We start from the raw sequence: 22,329 nt of genomic DNA on the forward strand, positions 1-22,329 counted from the left end.
TGTGCTTATGTAACTGTCTCTTACTCTTTTGGTATAATTGAAGAATTTGATCATGAATCTTCTACATTTTTCTTCCTTGGTGCAAAAAGATACCATTTTTATTTTTTGTAAGAGGATACCATTCTATATTGTTGTTGAGGAGATCAGAAAGAATAGGAGAAATATGGGTTTAGATAATTCATCAGTGATCAGTGGTTTGGTTAAGGAATCATGTTATGATCAAGATCACAAATAAATTGCACCCTTCTTTCTCCTTTTTTCCTTATTTGTTTGGTGGGAATGTTTAGACAGAATGGACAAATTTTATAGATACTTTTTTTTTTAATGAATTTCTATTTAGTGCCATATATGATATTTTTGCCCTTCTAATTTGTAAATATTTTTTTCCCTAAAAGAGCATTCCATTCCAATGTATAAGCTAGCCAAAAACACAAGCAGAAAAAAGGCTCCGAGAAGACCAATATGCTACTACAGATCTCCACTTATTATAGTACATGGATTTTGAAGAAGTGAATAGTTGTCGTAAAAAAATCATCAGCAATATTATAAAGGGTCTCTGTCTCTCTCACTAATTATATTGAACATTAAAGAAATTTAAATATTATAGTATAAAAATGAAAAATTGCTACAAAGCAGAACACTGGTTATTCATATGCTTTGTCAAAAATAATAAACAAGAATATTACACGAAACTGTTATACAGTAAATGTAGAAAGCAGATTCTACTGAAAGTTGGTAGAAACTGCAGATAAATTCTTCTGAAGTTCAATATATCCATCTGAACTGATGTTTTTTCCCTTCAAGAAATTGGAGTACCAATGAGCAGAGAGCTTAGGTTGTCTTTTCAAATCCGGGTCATCCAAATCCACGAAGTATAGGCCGTAGCTTGAGTCATAGCCATCCAACATTTCAAATAAATCCAAGAAGGACCATGTAAAATAACCTCTTGTATTTGATCCATTCCTTCCAAGATTTTAAGAGTAGTAAGAGAAAAGTAATCACATCAAATTTTAGTAACTATGTACTAATTAAAAAGAAACAACCAGAAATATAATTAAGACCTATCATATATATATATATATATATATTTTACAATAAGAGACTTTATTGGATGAGATGTATGGAATCCACATATCATGACACCCTTTTAATACATCTAGTGAAGCAACTAATTCATTTGATAAATTAGCAATAATTAGTCACATCTAGCTCTCTTTCAGGAAAAGATAATACACATATTAGTACATAACATAGGCAATATTCTTAATTTTTAATTCAGTAAATGTGTGAAATGAAGTCATCAAATCGTGAGTCACTATGCCTCGCTAATTATATATCAAAATTAGATTGCCAAATAAACCTAACAGCAAATAGAAATTTCAGTATAATATGTCAAGGAATGCAAGCAACTCAAATACAATTATGACAAGACTCTCACATCATGTATTAGGTTTATATAAAGTCTACAAACATACCTCACTGCATCAAGCAAACCACCTATGTATCCATGCAAATATTTTACCCTAGGCCAATCTTCCAGTGTTGAATTACGTCTTGTTCGTTGACCTGCAGAGAGATGTATGTCATGTCAGATTTCCTCAATTAGATGAAGTACCAACCTAATGCAAGCCCTATGCTAGAAGAGTATACCCAAAGGAAAAATGAGCAATATTTCAACTAGCAACATGAAGAAAATTTGAAACTATTCTATAAATTTTAGTTATTCTTTCAATGAATTGGTTGATTATTTCAAACTGTTACAAACCATTAATTTGTGCATTATGATACTTTAAATATTCCTACCAATAGATATATCAATAATTTATTAAATATTTGTCACATTCTGCCACAGTTGCCCTGTGTATTGCAGCATACATCCAAATAATCATACTCTCATAGTGGCTTTTTTTTTTTTTTGTTGGGTTTATTTTCTTTCTTCTTCCTTTTTTTTTGGCTGCAATTTGATTACCATTCATCACTTAGATGATGTTTTCCATGATTCTAGTCCAGCTACTGAGTATCTCTATAAAAATTGACATAACTGCTCCAATAATGAAATAAAAAAAGAAGTTAAAATGGAAGGAAATGTTTATATTTTATAAAGATTTATTTATTTGCAATGCAAGTCTACAGCTTGCGAAAATATACTTTGACAATTGATTTTGCTGTCACGTTATAATTTAGTAATATTTATCATTGATCCTTTTTAATTGAAACTACGATCAAATTCTCAGTGTGGAATCTGTGGTCAAATGTACTAACACAAAAGTTCTTGTAAAAACTATTTTGACAAAACAAAAGCAAATTATCATGCCTTACAAATTATAATACTCCATTGCAGCTGAAATGATCAATACTGCTACTATTAACAAATTTTCACAGTTAAAGGACTGCATGCGCGCACGCACAGAGAGAGAGAGAGAGAGAGAGAGAGAGAGAGAGAGACCATTTTCATGAATGTAAACAGGAGGGTTGCCATAAACTTGCTTGATATACTCCAGGATTCCTTGCAGACCCCAGGGTACGATTGCATACTGAGTCAAACAAACTGATTAGTAATGCACTGAAATAAACAGTAGAAGCAAACTGGCCTTTAATTTTTATGTTCAGCCTCTCACCTCAAATGTCGATGTATCATTTCGAATGCCTGCCACAACCAAAAAATTAGTTAGTTATTTCAGTTCCATATACTAGATGAGCATAGCTACAACTGCTTAACACACAGGTTACATTGGCCAAGACTTCACGTGTCAACAAATACAGGACACCATAAGCAAATATTAGAATGAAGCCTAATTCATAGATGGGTGATCAGAATTGACTTTGTAAGCTCAATCAAACTAAAACAAAGTAATGAAATCCAAGCTGAAAATAGTTTTAAAGTTAATAATTTTTGTTTCATTTGTCCGTCATTATCAACCTATTCCACTAAAATCCCAACAATGTGTCAAAAACATACTTGTTAACCGTACTGCCATGTCTGCCATAGCATCTCTATCTTCTGTATTTACGCTGCTCGGGTTATCCTTGACATACATTGTGATGTAATGATTTACTCCAATGAAGTCAAATGAACCTTTAACCTGACTGGATTCAGCATAGGTAAAGGACGGAAGTCTAGAGCCTACAATCTTTTTCATGGTCTGAGGATAGTCTCCAAATACCAAGGGATTCACAAACCTGCAGCACAAAGCGAGGAATGGTTGCTAAAAGCTTGAATAAATTCTGAGATCCAATTCATTTGCAGATTGCTAAAGGAAACTGGACATGAGAAGTTTTAACAGGGCAAAACGAAATCCACAAAATTGTATGATAACTTTTATTTCTCATGCCTTCTCAGAAAGACATTAGAATTGACTGATTCCAGACTAAAATGACGAAAGCCGAAGAGATAGACAATCACACAAACAAATGAAAGAAAACAGATACCACTTCATACATGAAATTAGAACTTACCATCCCAAGTAAAAGTCGTTGGCTCTTTGAGTGGCAATTTTATCTTCAGTACTGTTTGTTCGAGGAACAAACCAATAGGAAAAGACATTCAGCCCTATAACACCATGCTGCTTGTCCTGCATCACCCACAGTTTCTCTAAATTGGCACTTTGATATATATATATATATATATATATATATATTCATAACATTCAAATTCATGTTTCCCAAATGAAAAATGATGGCCTAAATGAAAAGATGTAGTGAATTTTTAAACATGCTGGGATGATCAAGCATGATGATTGTCCTTGAACGTCAAATAATAGGGCAATTTATATAGGATTTTACTAATGTGTGCCCTCAGGGCACACAATAGTAAACCAATTTTGAAAAAAGTTTATTGGAAATTGAAAAAGTTTTGACAACTTTTTCAATTCCCAAGAAAACTTTTCCAAAAATGGATTTGTTAATGTATGCCCTAAGGGCATACATTAACCGGACCCATTTATATATTTGCTACATTGGTCAAAATGCTGACGACAAACAGATTGAATCATACCTGGTATCTTTTCTTGTACAATCTAGCAGCTGAAGCATGTGCCAGCAGGACATGATGAGCTGCCATGTACGGTTCAGTTGAGGAGTTGCCTGTAGAGCAGTTAACTCCATATGGAGGTGAACATCGTTGAGGAGGCAGAAGTCCAACATCGTAACCCCCAAGCACAAACACATTGGCCTCATTCATAGTAGTCCAATATGAAACCCTGTCACCAAACTTTCTGAAGCACACATCTGCATATCCCGTGAAGTCTTTACTGCATCCAGATCTAATTATTAATTCACACTCCTAGCAAAGATTTGTGCTAAGTGAAGGAAATGTATATACTTTTAAGTGAAAGTGGCGTATGATGGAAAAGGGTACAGAACCATACACAATCTTCCGACTAACCCATCCTCCATACTCGTCTTCAAGTGCTTGAGGAAGATCAGTGTGGTGTAATGTAACATGTGGTTGTATTCCTGTGTGCAATAAAGAGGAGAAGAATCTCAGCTAGAGGAAACTCATTTTTATATTAGCTTATTGGAAGTACTTTTTTTTCTTCCTTGTTTTTTAAAAAAAAAACCAAAAAAAAAAAACGCCTTCATTGTTAAGAAAATGGCATTATCAACATCAATGATGGATGCTGGCTATAACCGTGGCTGATTAGCTCATTGATGAGATTGTTGTAATATTGCAAACCCTTTGGATTAACTGCTCCTCTTCCACCTGAAAGTTAGACCATCAGAAGTTTAAGCGTGAGAGAAAGAACCAGAAATAACTTATTTTTTGTTTAGTAAAAGTGAGTGACAGTTATGTGATAATACTTGGGATTAGCCGTGACCATGATATGGAAAACCTATAGGCTTCTAAACCCATGTCTTTCATGAGCTGAACATCCTCCTGCAGAATTAAATGAATGTAGTCATACATATAAGATTATAATGTGTGTTTTTGACAGTTGATTATGCTTGCTTGGTCAGGACATAACCATATAGTTGTTACAAGAAATATCAGACAGAGAGAATAGTTAGCTTCATGTGTAAACCAAAAGATGATTAATTGAGCTCAAATATGGGATCGGTATTTATGGTAAAAGACCTTTAAGAAAGGCTCATTACATAGACTGACCTTGTATTTATGGTACCCATCACATGCTATGTCCCCACTGGCTCCATGCATATTCCCTGAAATATGAGTTGGGCCAATTAGGCAGCCGATTCTCAGATATAGACAGATATGTCTCAACTTATAATGGACAAGTCCATTTGAGGAAAGAGGCTAGCTTTTTCTTCTATGCTGCTACCACAAGTGCAATTGAAGCATTCCATTTTTAAGTTCTGACAAAAAGGCATGGTTTTGTGACAAGGAGCAGGCTAGTAATAAGTCTTACATATCTAAGCCCAACAGACCAATGATCATTCTTTTACTAATTAGTATATTTCACCAAGCTTTTTGTTGTTCAAGGATCAAATCAATTACACTTACAACTATCATTTTAGATTATCTTTTTAATTGATAGAATTATTAGTTATATCTCATGACTTTCTCTCATAACAATGTGATGCATATATTTCCATGTGTTAAAATTTTCACAATAACGGTCTGTATCATGTCTTGTAACCAGGTTCTTAATGTACTTTAAACCAAACAGGCCCCCCCTTCCGCTGCGCTTGTTCATGCCTTAAGTTACTTAAAAGATGAGATGTGTAAGAGAGATTACTTACCCAAAAGAGAGACAGACAGAGAAGCTAATTAAGCCTGAAGAAAAAGACAAATTGTACTTTTGTTTCATAGATAAAAAGATAAAAACAAAATGTAGTTCTCATCTTCATAAATATATAAGTTCCTCCTAGGGAGCCCCAAGCTTTAAAATAAAGGATAATGTATTAGAGTTCATTTTTCTTGGACACATTAGGCTATTTGTTTTTCCTTTTACTTTTGCAAAACTCCTATTCCAACATGTCATCAGCCACTCCACTCCTTTTACCAACAATTTTTCCTCTTTTTTGGTAATATTTAGTAATAAAAAATAATAATATCTATGCTGCATATAATAATGTAGGTTTAGTAATTAATTTTGGTTTAGTTTTCCAACTCTTCTCACTTTCTTAACTCTTATTCTTCCAATAATTCTTCACTTTACCATTATTGTTCCTCCAACTCTCTATCTCCCTATCTTGACTCTTCTTCTCCCCTATCTTCTTTTCTATAAATTTCCTATTACTTCCTCTATACCCCTCTCCCATCCATTCCATGTTCTTCCTAAAACAAAAAAGGCGATTTTTTTTTCCCTCTCTCTTTATTCGATTTTCTTCTTCTTCTTTTTTTGGTGGATTTATTATTGTTTTTCCCACATTTGTGGTGAATTTCTTATTCTTTCATGCAGTTTTGTTTTAGGTTGATACATTTTGGCGTTCGGATTCCCCGTCACAAGCTCCCTCTCTCATGAATTTGGTGGGTCTCAAAAGTGTTTATTTCATTTTTTTTCCCTTGATTTATAAATGTTGATATACAATTATTTTTGTTTGAATTGAGAAAGTTTGGATTTTAAGAAAGTCTGTTTTTGGAAGTAATTGTCAATTCCTAAAGTACTTTCACGCATGCATGAACTTTTGTAAATAATGTTTGTCTACAAATAAATATTTTCACCTTACTTTTCAATATAAAACATAACAATATTTGAATATAAAAATATATATTAACATGTGCTGACCTGCGTGGGCAAATGTATCCCATATGCTGGGGGTCCTCCCATCTACGTTTGCTGCACCTTCAACCTTTCACAAACGATTGAAGAAACAAAAAATATAAATAATAATAAAAAAGAGGAGATGGGTTCAAGTTACACCTGATCTAATTTTTTAAAGTTACATCTTTTTAAAAAAAAGACCCTCATTATTTACAAATATTCTTATTAAAATTTCATTAATTACCCTTATTTATTATATTCTAAACCTATCTCTAAATTCAAAAATATCTGACGTCTGACTCTCTCTCTCTCTCTCCGTCTCCTCCACCATTGCTCCACCTCCACAGGTTGCCGGCAGAAAAGTATTGTGTGATTTGTTCTAAACTCGACATTAGTAGGAATAGGGTCATCCATGACCCTCAATGTACATGCCATAACTCACCCCCCATTTCTTCTTCTTCCTCTACATCCTCATCTTCTTCATAGCCACATCATCATAGCAAAGCTTTTTCTCTGTTTCGTTTTTCATTTTATTTCATTTTTTGGACTTTTTCATTTGTAGATAGATACAGAATCATCAACCCAAATGACGGGGGGATGAGGTGAGCACATAAATTGAATAATGCCAGTTTGTAATCTTTTTGGCTTGGGGATAATGTTCTTTTATTCTAAATCTGAACTGGGTTTGTTTGTGTGGTTGCTATATAAAAAGCAAGCACGTCATACTCAAGCTAATGATCATTCAGGAATTTCAACAAACAGATGAGAGACATATTAAATTTGTCCATGAAACACATGCATTCGTGCGTATAATTTGAACAAGGAATCTTTATAGATAAACCAAGAATTGGTGAGCATCATACCTGAGCAAAAACAAGAAAACATTTTTTTTTTTTTTTTGGTCACAATATATGTTTTAAGTCCTCCATTAGTTGGAGTCTCTCCGTTATCTTCAATGCAGTGTTCAGCTTTTTTTTTTTTTTTTTTTTCTTCCTGCCGGCAACATGTGGAGGTGGAGCAGTGGTGGAGGAGACATAGAGAGAAACGTAGAGAGAGAGAGAGAGAGAGAGAGAGACGTTTTTGAGTTTAGATACATGTTTAGAACTTAATAAATGATGATAATCTTAATAAGAATATTTAAAATAATGGGTGTTTTTTTTTTTACCGTTAAATCTATTTAAATTTAATTATTTAAAAAATATCTTAAATAAACATATAATCATTAACACATAAAAAGAAGCAAAAGGAATTTTAAGTGATTACCTGATAAGCTGAGGAAGCAGCACCAAACACAAAGTCAGGTGGGAAATCATCTCTGCTAAACGTATCAGTTCTTAAAACTAGTGCTGCTAAACTTGTCAGCAAAACTAGCCTCAACATCTTCCTCCTGTTTTAGCAGGAGCCTCGCAGTACTCTCTCTCTCTCTATATACATATATGATATATGTTGTTAAAGAACATACGCAACATAGTTTTAGATGCCTATTGGATTCGTTAAAAAAAAAAAAAAAGAATCTTATTGGATTGGTCCATTCATGAGTCCTACGGTCCTACCGCATACACATAGCTTTAATTTATGGCCAGATTTTTTTATTTTATTTTATTTTTATTTGCCTTTGAGAAAGCATGGTAAAGACAGGATTGAATTGCACTCTATGCTTGGTATTATAAGCCTCTACTTGGATTAACTGCAACCAAGTAATCTATATCTATATATTGGGTAAATTCCATTTGGGCTTTTCTTAACTATTTTAGGGATTAAACTGGCTTTAGGGACCAAATTGATTAGTTTTGAAAAGTCTTGAACTTGGTTGGTATTAGTCAAAACCTCAGAGTATGTTAGTGGAATTTAACCCTATATTTTTATTAATTTTTTTTAGAGATAATTACAATATGTTGCTAATTTAACAGTTTGAACATTTTTCCTCCTAAACCTCCAAATACTTTGTACATGAGGAGGTGTCAATTTAGCTATAAGGCTTTTGGCCTATATTTTTATTAATTGAATCTGTATTTTGAGTGAGACAAAAATTTTCAGATATATATATATTCATAATTTTTTACTTGTCTATTTAATTGATGCACAATAAAAATGGTGTTAGTAGTGGACTCATGTGAACCATGGGTTGCCAAAAGTGATAAATTTTGTCCAAAAATTTTATTTAGCAACAAAAGCACCATAAAATAAGCCTGTATTTTTTTGGACCAAATCAAGAACTCACAAGAGCTGGTCATCCTCCCTTGCACTACCCAGCGTTGCCATCTTCAGTTTCTGACAAACCGCACAAGAAAATATAAAAAAATTCATACTTTTAACCCATTTTGGTTCATTTGCATATTTCATTCAATCCAATACTCCCTGATAAATAAGCTACCAAAATATAAGTTAGCCAAACACACATGGTGATGGAGATAAGGCCTTGTGTAATGCGTTGTACTAGAGATCTCCACGTATCAAAGTAGATGACTTTTGAAGAAGTGAATAGTTGTTGTCCTTGAAATTGTCAGCAATATCAGAAAGGGCCTCTATCTCTCTCACTTAAATATATTGAAGAACATCAAAGATGTCTATATACCATTTTGTGCACAAATGAAAAATTGCTACAAAGCAGCACACTGTTGGTTCATATACTTTGACAAAAGAAAAGAAAAAAAGAAGAGAAAAAGAATAATAAACAAACCATTATACAAAGTAAATGTACAAAGCCTAATCTACTCTAGTAAATAAGGAGAAACTGCAGATATATTCTTCTTAAGTTCAATATATTCATCAGAACTGATGTTTTTTCCCCTTCAAGAAATTGGAGTACCAATGAGCAGAGAGCTTAGGTTGTCTTTTTAAATCCGGGTCATCCAAATCCACGAAGTATAGGCCGTAGCTTGATTCATAGCCATCCAACATTTCAAATAAATCCAAGAAGGACCATTTAAAATAACCTCTTGTATTTGATCCATTCCTTCCAAGATTTTAAGAATAGTGAGATAAAAGTAATCACATCAAATTTTAGTAACCGTGTATCAATTAAAAAGAAACAACCAGAAATATAATTAAGACCTATCATATGATTTTTTTTGTAGATATAAACATATGGCATCCATCTCATATTGGTTTATTTGACAATGAGAGACTTTACTAGATGAGATAATTGGAATCTACATATCATGGTACCCTTTTAATTGATCAAGTGAAGCAACTAATTCCATTTGATTAATTTTTGTAGCACTAATTAGTCACATAAAACTCTCTTTCCAGAAAAGATAATAAAAGGTTTTCAGATCCGAACTGTTCAATGAACCGTAAAATGAAGAGGTTCAAGGTTTTTAAGGTTGGACCGAGGTCGAACCGTGATGACGTCATAATTAATTTAATAATTATTTAAAATATAAATAAATATATTAAATTAGTACAAATAAAAAAAACTAACTAAAATAGTCCAACTAAATATAAAGATTTATTTTTTTCAAATGCATTTTTCATATTATAACTTTTACAAACAAAAATATAGTGTTTCTTTCTTTATTTATATTTTGATTAGTTAAACTTATGATAATAATAGTTAATAATTATTATTATAATATAAAAATTAGAAGGACAACCACCAACCTTAAATAAATTTTTTAAAAGTGACATATATTATTAAAAAAAAAAAAAAAAAAAAAAGATACAAGCTGGTATCAACACTGGCGGATAGTAAAATTTAAAAACATTTGAATAGTCAAATCACTCTAATTACTTCATTGGGCTTCACGAGGTCAAGTGGGTGGTGGTGTTGTCAGCAAAACAGTGCAGCACACTTAACAAAAACATGAATCCAATGAAGCTAGGCAGCAAGTGTCCGTGTACTGTAGACACGTGGAGAGCTTAGAAAGTTTTCAATATTTCCAATACTAGGTCCGTGTCAGTGTAGTCAAGTCATAACAAATACAAGGGAAAGTGAGAAATCAGACCACATACTTAACAAAGTTTCAGCAAAGAAGAGAGAGAGGGAGACGGACAGAGAAGAAGAAGAAAAAAAAAAGAAAGAAGAAGCAGAATATGAAGAAGGGAGAAGCAGTTGCTTCATGGCGCCACTATTGCTTCGTCGTCGTTATGGGGGTAGAGTTCGCCAGTCAACGTTGGGCCATAGTACTTGTACTAAGCCCAACCACAATAAGAAGCGAAAACACGGGCAGAGGACCCCCCAGCCCAATCATGTTGGGTCGGGCTTGCTTAGGGGCGTTCGAGGAGTACCTCCTCGGACGCACCAAATGGGAGTCCGATTCACACCCTTTACATGGTGAAAGGTCATCCAATATCAAGGAAGAGTGCATGACGTTCCGGGGGGGGGGGGGGGGGAGGGGGGAACCACAACTGCCGCATTAAATGCAAAGGAGCTACTTTTCCAGCCGCATTAATGTGGAAAGGACAGGAGAATAGAATTATCTTGGCCAGTGCAACTCACAAAAAAGAAGGAGGATGTCCTACGGGATAGGCACTCAAGTAGAGACCTAGATGATTAACAGGTGTAGGGTCATTATCGTAGGAAGGATGCTATATAAGAGAAGAAAAATCCCCACGGCCGGGGGATCGGAGAAAGAGGAAGAAAAACAGAGAGAAAGAGAAAAGGAATTGGAGAAACAAAGCATAAGATACAGCCCCACGGACTGTTATCCCAGGAAGTTTAGAGGAATATCCCCACGTCCAAATGGTTGCATGGCTTGTTCATAACTACGTTCACTCTGTCAAGACCTAGTTCTGTAACCTGCTCTCTAAAAATTCATTGTTGAGGGACTTTTGGGCCAGAATCGCTTGCCTGTTGGGCCTGAGCCCCAAAAACAGCCCCTACAATTGGCGCCGTCTGTGGGGAGAACTTGTGTCTCGACAAGTGAAACAGTAAGGGATGGAAGGATCGGGTCCACGCCAAACCGGACGTGCAGAATCTCAACGACAGGACAACTTTCTAAACCTCGAACGAGCGAAGGACCAAGATAATCAACGAGAGGGCAGTGTGAACACCTCTCACACGAATAGAAGCCGCTCGAAAGGGAAGGATCACATGTCCCACCAGCACAACGAGCGAGAGGCTCTACAACAAGAGATTGACGATTTGAAGAAGAAGCTGCGCCGAGCCCAGCGAAAACGTCCTTCACCCGTCTCAGACACTAGCAGTGGTGAGGACGGTGAATACAGACAAAGGTCGAGAACCCCTCCGAGCGAGAGGTTTTCCTATGAGGAAGAACGGCCTCGCAAACGCGACCGCAAAAGCCCGTCTTACCAAGGCCTGGCCAATGACGCCATGAGCAAGGCCCTAGATCGAATCTCCCAGTCGCCATTCACACGTAGAATAGAGAGGGCGATGCTTCCTCGGCGGTTCAATCAGCCAACGTTTGCCATATACAATGGTCGAACTGACCCAGTGGAGCACGTGAGCCAATTCAACCAGAGGATGGCCGTCCACTCCAGGGACGAGGCTTTAATGTGTAAGGTGTTTCCATCCAGCTTGGGACCCTTGGCAATGAGATGGTTTGATGCCCTCCCGCCGAATTCCATAGATTCCTTTAAATAGCTGACGCAGGCTTTTGGTTCCCGTTTCATCACCAGCACTAGAGTCCCTCGGCCCCTCGATTCCCTCTTATCCTTATCCATGCGAGAAGGAGAAACGCTGAAGGCCTACTCGAACAGATATTGGGAAACGTACAACGAGATAGAAGGAAACTACGATGACGTCGCCATTAGTACATTCAAAAGGGGCCTGCCGACAGAGCATGGCTTGAGAAAGTCTCTCACTGGGAAGCCAGTCACCAGCGTGCGACAACTCATGGACAGAATAGACAAGTACAAAAGGGTCGAGGAGGACCAGCAGATTGGGAAGGGAAAGGCGAAGGTTGTCCCCCAGGAGAGGAGGGACTTCAGGTCAGACCGCTTCAGCAACAGTAACAAGCTGAGAAGAGATTATATGGAACAGTCCGGACCTACTAGGGCTCAGGTAGTCCACGCTGTGTTCCGAGAACCATTGCACGAGATCCTGGAGAAAGTAAAGTGCGAACCCTTCTTTCAGTGGTCGAACAGGATGGCAGGCGACCCCTCAAAACGCAATCAGAATCTATACTGTGCGTATCATCAAGAGCCTGGTCACACCACTGACAAATGCAGGAACCTGAAAAACTATTTGGATCGGCTTGTCCAAGAAGGAAAGCTAAGGCATCTGTTGCACTGCCCTGAGCAGTCGAATGTCGAAACCAGACAAGGCGCATTGAGGCCACCCATAGGCACGATAAATGTCATTCTTGCCGCACCTGGGAGAATCGGTTCCGGCCCGTTCAGAGTGATGTCAGTGGGTAGGTTCCCGACAGAGCCAGGCGAAAAAGGATCCAAGAGAGCCAGAGTAAGGGCCCCGCCATTAATCGGGTTCACAGAGGAGGATAAGGAAGGAACTATTCAACCCCATGAAGATGCCCTAGTCGTGACGCTCAGAATAGGAGGTTATGACGTGAAGAGGGTGTTAGTTGATCAGGGTAGTGCCGTGGAGATAATGTACCCAGATTTGTATAAGGGGCTGAACTTGAAGCAGGAAGACCTGTCGCCATATGATTCACCCCTGCTTAGCTTTGAAGGAAAAGTCGTCATCCCGAAAGGCGTGATTAGGCTGCCTGTGTAAACAGACTCAGAAGTAGTGGAAGTGGACTTTCATCGTAGTAGATGCATACTCCCCCTACACAGCTATTGTGGCACGGCCATGGCTTCATGTACTAAGGGCTGTGTCGTCAACCCTGCACCAGAAAGTGAAATATCCTTCAGAAGGTCGAATCAAAGAGATAGTAGGGGACCAAGGAATGGCCAGACAATGCATGGTGTCGGCAATTCCTCGACGATCAAGCAGCGGACCTTCCACTTCAGCCGGGAATAGCTTATAGCAATCAAGGACCCCGGTCCTAACTACGGGTAATGGAGGACCGACCATGGAGGTGAGCTGTGAGGAGTTGGAGAAAGTGCTCATCAGATCAGACCTCGAAAAGTTTTTCCAAATTGGCTCGGAATTACTAGCACAGGAGAAGTCAGCGCTAATTAATTTTCTTCGACGAAATGAGGACGTATTCGCCTGGGATCCTTACGAAGCCCCCGGGGTTGACTCAGACCTCATACGCCATCACCTTAACGTTAATCCGGCTATTACACCGAAGAAGCAGCCTCCCCGGCGCCCGTCAAAGGAGCTTGCGGACTGAAAGTTCAAAAACGTGTACAAAAATACTTTTGAACGTTTAGACCCCCAAAAACCAACTTAACCAACACAAGCAATATGTCAAACAACTAGTGTGTGGAAACTTAACATATGCTATAATATGAAATTGGTTAAACAACTATCTAAGCCATAACAAAATAAACCACAGCAGATAATGTAAAGGCAGAGATAGAGAGGAAGAAAGATGCAAACACAAAGATAACACCCGATGTGTTATCGAAGAGGAAACCAAAGACCTCGGCGAAAAACCTCTCCGCCGCCCTCCAAGCGGTAATCAATCCACTAGAAAATACAGTTGGGATACAAGGACAGCAATAGACCCTCCAAGCCTAATCTACCCAGTGCACCTAAGCCCTCCAAGCTTCTTGCTCCAACGAGGTTGCGCCGAACCTTTTTCTTTTCTAGCTTCCCGGATTCCGCTACTACACCGTAGCATCAACCAATGAAGATTGGCTCCTTCCTAACTGCTTCCCAGAACTCCAAACGACTGTCTCACAGAGATGATAATGGTGAGAACCAGGTTTGGTATAATGCCTCTCAAGGATTTGACAATGGAGAGGAAGAGAGTGAGGGAATTTGATGAGACTCTAAGGTAGGGATTGTGTGTGAAACAATCTTGTTTTTCTTTAGGGTTTCTCTCTCAAAATTCTCTCTGGAAGCTCTCTTTCAATCGTGGGTTAAAAGAGGTATTTATACTAGAGTGGAGAGGAATGTGAAACGTCAGGTTTTTCCAAAACAGGGGTGGCTCGCGGCTTGACCTCGCGGCTTGACCAAGTCGCGAGATCCAGTCGCGAGTTAACCGTATGGCCAGTTGTCCTGTTTTGTCCTGTAGTGCTCCAGCTAGCATGACTGTTCATCTTCCAGCATGCTTGGCACGTGTGCAGCTTCTGGCGGCTTGCAGCCGCGAGTCCACCCGCGAGTCCCAGCCGCGACACTCTGTTTTCTTGCACACTCTTGAGCAATCTTCACTCTATCTCACTCACTACTCTTACAACAAACCCACCTAAATACAGGGTTACTAAATGCTGAATTACAAGCAAATTTGGCACGAAATAAAGCCAATTAGATGGTTGAATAAATTCAATCTTACAATCTCCCCCTTTGGCTATTCCGTGACAAAACCCTAAAACAGACTCTAGACTTAACATGTGAGTTGGGAACAATTGAACAAAACTCACTCACACCTAACTCTAGAAGTTGTGAAGCACTTGAATCATATGAACATAAACTCCTGAAACACAACAATACACCATGATCATTGTAAGCCGAAAAATATAAATGCATATGAAACAGGCAGAATGTGATCAAGCAAAGATGGAGTTTAATAAACAAACCATGGCTTGATCAACCAAGTGAACACCACAAGGTAGTGATCACAGTGCTCATTCACACTTGGAATGAACACAAAGACATACAAGTTAACAAGCACAAGGCAAGACACTTGTATGCTTAACACTCAACCAATGCATAGCACACAAGGCATATGCATCTAGGAACAATCCTACAAGGGCACAAGAGTGACAGTACATAAACCAAAATGCAGAACATTTAGATTAAGGTACTGATTTCAACATAGCATAAAGGCTGCACTTAAGCAAGGTACATACCATAAAGCCTATAAACTATGCATAAAACATTAACCCTAAAAGCTTACAAAAGCACATGGGTACAAATTAACAAATACCTGAATAACATCATCAACATATATTAAAGTTTAAACCAAGAGGATATGAAATGAGTTAGAAACAGCTATACACCAAAACACAGTGTATCAAAACCATAAAAACACTAAAAGTACTCAAATCATAAACATGTATAAACACAGTTTCTGTTTTTAGCAACTCCCCCTCAACTAATTACTCCCCCTTAAGCTTTTCTGCTTCTCAATCATCAATGAACTTCTCCCCCTTTTTGACAGGAATGGCCAAAGGGTCACTGGTCATGCTGAGTTGTGAAGCTGTCAAGTGTAGCAGCCAAGACATCAATCTGGTCTTGCATGGCTCTCATCCTGTCAGAGTGCTCAGTTTGGACTGCCCTGATCCCATCAAGCCTTTCCAGAATGATCTGGAAAGCATCTGGAGGTGTGTCTGCAGAAGTTGAAGCTCTGTGTCTTTTGCCACTTCTCCTAGGTGTTGAAGTTGATGCAAGCCCTGCTGCCTCTGCTTCAGTCTCCATTGGGGCAGCCTCTCCTTCATCACCTTCATCTTCTTCTCCTGGAAGCCTGACACTTATCCTTTTGCAGGTAAGCTTGTTGATTTCAGAGGGTGTAGACATGGGACTGATGTCTTGAGGGATTGGAACACCCTTACTCCTAAAAATCCTCATTAGCAAACTTGGAAAAATCAATTTAGGCCTAGAGGTGGTTCTAGTCTCATCCACAATGGTGTCATAAATGTGGGAACTAATGTCTATGAAGTTCTTTTCTTTGAGATCCATCAGAAAGACTGCTCTAGCACAATTGATTGTAGTCAATTTCTTAATGGGATAGAGGTTAAACATCATAATTATTGTAAGGCACCTCATGTCCACTGGAAAGGCAGTGGTATTCAAACATTTCCCTTCTCTCTGCCCACCTATCCTTTGTTGAATTGTTTCAATAGACACACTCCTATCCTTGTAATTGATAAATTCTTCATCATCTAATCCTTCAAGCCCTAATGCATCATCTATGACATGAGCATCCAAGACAAATTCTTTACCCCTCACCCAGCAACTCAATTCATTATCCTTTATCACAACATTTGAGTAAAATTCCCTAATTAAGGGTTCACACACAACAGGGAAACCACCCAGAAGCTTTTCCCATCCCCTTCCTTCAAAACAGCTGGGAATAAATGTGTGCCTTAAGTCCTCCAAATCTACAAATCTCTCTTGAATGATTCCTGCATTCAAGAAGTTATCCTTGTATCTCTCAAAGTGGTGAACTGATCTAAACAGTCTAGAATCCATCTTTAATCTTTTGTCAGCCTTCTTTGCAGTAGATTTCTTCTTCTGAGGTGAGGGAGCCATCTATGAACAATCAGAAAAGGCCACAACAACATAGAGCAATATGTGTGCATAACCAGTCAGTACCATGTATTTAACAAAGAGATATCAACCATACAAATGAACTTTAAAAACTTAAACAACAAGCTACTAAGTTCAAACATATGGATAAACCAAGCCTAGGATAGGAAACACATGAACAACATGGTGAAACTATCCTAAAGGTAGATGAATGACATTGAGACAGATAATGGAAAAATGATATGACACACAAACAGTATATTGAGCCTAAGAGAAGCTTCCCATAGATTGACATACTAGAACATGCAAATCTAGCACAGTAAAACTCACAGCCTCAAAAAGAACCAATAGAAACAATTCAACAGCTCAAAGTTCAGATTGAAATAAAAGAAACACTTAGCTAAGCACAAGATGAAGAGCAATAAGAGTATGACTATCATTAACACATACTATAGCAACAGCATCCACAAGCAAAGCAAGAACAAAGAGCAGAAACCGAAACAAAAACCCATTTTAAAAACACAATCATATGCGAAAAATCAAAGGGTAAAAGCACAAAATCAAGTAGAAAAGAGTGTAAAACAGAAAACCCATACCTGTAACTTGACGATTTTGAGCTACAAGAGTGCAACACTAGAGATTGGAAAAGGGAGCACGGAGTGTTTAGGAGGGAGAGAGTTTAGAGAGAAGATGAACAGTCACAAAAATTCGAGAGAAAAACTGAAAAAGTTTAAAAACTGCTCCTGTTTCTGCAAAACACGCGATTTTCGCGACTGGATTAAGTCGCCACACAGTCGCCAGCTCAAGCCGCCAAAGCACTTAAGAACAAAATTTTGAAAAATTTTTCTAAGTGTTTTTCGCGACTGGAAGGTCTACCCGCGAGTGAGTCGCGAGCTGAGCCGCGAAAATCTCTGAGTGAACCTCGCGACTGGACCTTCCACTCGCGAACAAGTCGCCAAAAATGACCAGCGAAGATGCGACTGAGGCTCGCGACTTGACATACCCGCTACTGAGCCGCCAAAACAGGGCAAAACTGTATTTTTGAAATTTTCAGATTTTTCCAACAAAATACTTTCCAAAAACACCTAAAACACTCAAAATCTTTTTGTGCTTGAATTAACAAAGATTGAGCATGTGAAAACACATTTTATCAAGTACAATCACACAAATGAATATGGCATTTATTGAACATAAACTTGTGTGTTGTGTGTGGATATCAACAATGAGATAGTCCTTTGTCTAATGTGAAGCTTCAATGATCAATTCAACCAAGGCATACACAATTAGCACTAGATCATGTGACCAATCTCAATTATAGAAATATGAATATATGACCTCCCACACATCTTGATAACAAAACTTGGAGCTTTTCATTTGACTCCACTAACAATCATAACATTTGATCTTTTTGATCTTTTGAGGCAATCATCTCTAACATTTCTCTTTGAAGAACAGGCCTTTGGCCTTTTTGAATGAAATATCACTTTTAATATAAGGTCGCTTACCCTTTTTCCTAGTCAAATACTAGAATGTGCGACAGGCTTTTGCAGCTCAATATCTCTTTTCATTTGGAGATTTACATTTGGTGAGCTCTTTTTAGCAAAACAAAAATAAAAAGTGGGAAGATATATAGACACAAGTCTATGCATGTCTCAAGATCAACATAACCATTCACTAATCATTCATGACAAGTTTGAAGATCTATTTACAACAATCACATAGATTTCAAGATTTTTCCCACAGTGATATGAGTGCATGAAAACAAGCAATGCTCGAAAATGCACACAGCCATTAGCACAAAGGTACAAGGCAAAACAAGTTTTGAGACAAAACTCAACAAAGTCAATCAAGCTTTTTGATTTTCTAATTTTTATGTGATTTTTGGATTTTTGACACAAGAAACAAAAAGAATGATAAAACAAAATCAAGAAATATTCACAAGAAGATACGCAAACAACCAAAATAAAAAAAACAACAAGCATACCAGACAAACATAGTCACAAAGCATAGGAAGTATTAATGCATGGACATGTTGTAATGCTTATGCATGAGTACCCCTTTTCACCCACACATCACTTGCGTTTGGGGTGATTTCCTTAAAGGATTGGGTACGGGAGTTAGGGCTTTCAAACCTTCGTGAGAAGCTTTCCAAGCAGTTGGTGAATGCACCAATCATCTTCATCATGTTCATCATTCCGGGATCTCCATTTTGCTCTCTAGATTGATCACCTGCCCAAGTTCTCTTATCAATTCTGGGTCCTCCTGACCTTTAAGGAGTTGCACTGTTCTTTGCTCTCAGTTTTTGGCAATTTGGTCGAGTGTGCCCTTGAAGTCCGCAATAATGGCACACATACGTTCCTCTAGGACCTCTTTGTGGTCGTGGACGTGACTTGGCACGAGATTCAGACCTGCCCACAGACTGATTACGATGATTCAGCATCCGTTGGTCCACCACATTCTTCTTCTCCTCCACCTCGAGCTTCACACCAGTAAGGTCAGCTACAACTGGATCTTTGGCCTTTACAAACTTCACTTCTTTAGTGACATTTCCAGATGAACTACTTCCTCCGGTATATCCCAGTCCGGATTTGTCTGAACAGCTCTTTTGAGAAGATATAACATCATCTAGCTTCTTGGTGGTGACCCTCTCTATTTTAGCATTTGCTTGCACAACCTCATTCTCAAGGAATCTCACTTTCGTGTAAGTTTCGGACAACTCACCATTCAGAGTTTCTATCTCACATTTGGCCTCCCTATATCGAATTAGGAGACTTTTGTAGTCCTCCTCAGCCTTCTTCATTTTTCTTACAGCAGCCTTGGCCACCCTTGTGTACTCACCCGATTTCTCCAAGAGTAAGTTATAATTCTCTTGAAGAGTTGCTGTGCTTTCTTCTTTTTCAGCTTTTGATTCTTCAACAATTCCTAGTGAGTCATCATCACTATGTTCTCCAAGGTCTTGAACAAGCAAATTCAACTCATCCGAAGACTCAACATGAGCAATAGTCATAAAAGCTGAATAGTTCCCCTCTCCATCACAGCTCTCTTCAGACTCTGAGTCAGACGAGTCTGAGTCACTCAAGGTCGTGGCATACACTTTGCCTTTCGATTTCAAATAATTCGGACATTCCTTTTTAAAGTGTCCATGCCCGTTGCATTCAAAACAAGTGACACCTTGTGTGGATTGGGATTCTTTTCCATCTTTCTTTTTGAAATCCCTCTTCTCCCTTCCAGAATTTTGGAATTTTCTCTTATCATCAAATTTTCCATTATTTTTGAATTTCAAAAACTTTCTGAAATTTTTAACAAGATAGGCTACATCTTTGTCAACCACATCTTCTCCCGATGAGTCTTGATCTTCTACCTTCTCATTAATGGTCTTTAGATCAAGGGATTTACTCTTCCGTTGATTGGGCAGCGACATCTCATAAGTCTGTAGAGAACCAACCAGCTCCTGTACCTTGATGTCGTCAAGATCCTTGCTCTCTTCAATGGCTGTCACTTTAGCACGAAAACTTTCCGGCAATGATCGAAGGATCTTCCTTACAATCCTTGAGTCCTCCGTTTTCTCCCCCAAGTTAAACTTACTGACAACCACCTCATTTAGCTTCCCATAGAAAGAGTCAAAAGACTCATCCTCACTCATTTTAAGCTCCTCAAACCGAGTGGTCAGCATTTGTAACTTGGTGTCTTTCACTTTTTTCGTGCCTTCATAAGTTGTTTCCAGAATCTCCCATGCATCTTTGGCAATGGTAATGTGAGAAATCCTGTGAAATTCATCTGGAGACACACCACAGAAAATAGCATTTAGTGCTTTACTGTTAGCATTAGATGCAGCAAGTGATGCCTTATCCCATGTGGATTTGGCTGCCTCAGGTTTGGTCCAACCAATCTCAACAGCATCCCACACGGATTCATCAATAGAGCATAGAAAAGCTCTCATACGAACCTTCCAAAAAGCATAATTACTACCATCAAAATATGGAGGTGCATTAAGGGATTGAGACCTATCCATCTCAAAAAGGGAGTCAAGGATCACACAATGGTAATGAAACCAAACAGCAGTGTACCCGCTCTGATACCAATTGAAAGTTCAAAAACGTGTACAAAAATACTTTTGAACGTTTAGACCCCCAAAAACCAACTTAACCAACACAAGCAATATGTCAAACAACTAGTGTGCGGAAACTTAACATATGTTATAATATGAAATTGGTTAAACAACTATCTAAGCCATAACAAAATAAACCACAGCAGATAATGTAAAGGCAGAGATAGAGAGGAAGGAAGATGCAAACACAAAGATAACACCCGATGTGTTATCGAAAAGGAAACCGAAGACCTCGGCGAAAAACCTCTCCGCCGCCCTCCAAGCGGTAATCAATCCACTAGAAAATACAGTTGGGATACAAGGACAGCAATAGACCCTCCAAGCCTAATCTACCCAGTGCACCTAAGCCCTCCAAGCTTCTTGCTCCAACGAGGTTGCGCCGAACCTTTTTCTTTTCTAGCTTCCCGGATTCCGCTACTACACCGTAGCATCAACCAATGAAGATTGGCTCCTTCCTAACTGCTTCCCAGAACTCCAAACGACTGTCTCACAGAGATGATAATGGTGAGAACCAGGTTTGGTATAATGCCTCTCAAGGATTTGACAATGGAGAGGAAGAGAGTGAGGGAATTTGATGAGACTCTAAGGTAGGGATTGTGTGTGAAACAATCTTGTTTTTCTTTAGGGTTTCTCTCTCAAAATTCTCTCTGGAAGCTCTCTTTCAATCGTGGGTTAAAAGGGGTATTTATACTAGAGTGGAGAGGAATGTGAAACGTCAGGTTTTTCCAAAACAGGGGTGGCTCGCGGCTTGACCAAGTCGCGAGATCCAGTCGCGAGTTAACTGTATGGCCAGTTGTCCTGTTTTGTCCTGTAGTGCTCCAGCTAGCATGACTGTTCATCTTCCAGCATGCTTGGCACGTGTGCAGCTTCTGGCAGCTTGCAGCCGCGAGTCCACCCGCGAGTCCCAGCCGCGACACTCTGTTTTCTTGCACACTCTTGAGCAATCTTCACTCTATCTCACTCACTACCCTTACAACAAACCCACCTAAATACAGGGTTACTAAATGCTGAATTACAAGCAAATTTGGCACGGAATAAAGCCAATTAGATGGTTGAATAAATTCAACCTTACACGGACGCTGTGAGAGAGGAAGTCGCAAAATTGAAGAGAGCTAGGGCTATCAAGGAAGTATTCTACCCCAAATGGTTGGCGAACACAGTCGTGGTGAAGAAGAAGAGCGGGAAATGGCGGATCTGCGTGGACTTCACGGACTTAAACAAGGCCTGCCCGAAGGATCCTTTCCCGATGCCGCGGATAGACTGACTAGTAGATACGACTGTCGGGCATCCCCGAATGAGTTTTTTGGACGCTTTCCAGGGCTACCATCAGA

General features: G+C 38.5%; 1 protein-coding gene across 28 annotated transcripts in view; it reads right to left on the bottom strand.

The window, feature by feature from the left end:
• The window catches only part of LOC126727585 (beta-glucosidase 11-like), a 100,069-nt gene that overhangs the window by 27,816 nt on the left and 49,924 nt on the right, over positions 1–22,329 (bottom strand). For 2 of the 28 annotated variants that reach the window (XM_050433384.1, XM_050433365.1), the window contains 2 exons: positions 9,494–9,621; positions 542–835 (listed from right to left, as the gene is read on the bottom strand). The exons of 19 other annotated variants lie outside the window; for them this stretch is intronic. In XM_050433384.1, coding sequence (XP_050289341.1) covers positions 723–835; positions 9,494–9,621 — 241 coding nt within the window. In that variant the 3' untranslated portion in view covers positions 542–722. Of the gene's footprint in view, positions 1–541; positions 964–1,475; positions 1,567–2,446; positions 2,535–2,618; positions 2,648–2,959; positions 3,181–3,456; positions 3,573–3,994; positions 4,251–4,367; positions 4,456–4,630; positions 4,703–4,800; positions 4,877–5,104; positions 5,161–6,689; positions 6,754–7,928; positions 8,120–9,493; positions 9,622–22,329 lie in introns of those variants that run through there. 7 more of the 28 variants (XM_050433374.1, XM_050433376.1, XM_050433373.1 and 4 more) reach the window with 7 other exon arrangements.

Source organism: Quercus robur, chromosome 5 (assembly GCF_932294415.1).
Source record: "Quercus robur chromosome 5, dhQueRobu3.1, whole genome shotgun sequence".
NCBI classification, from domain to species: Eukaryota; Viridiplantae; Streptophyta; class Magnoliopsida; order Fagales; family Fagaceae; genus Quercus; species Quercus robur.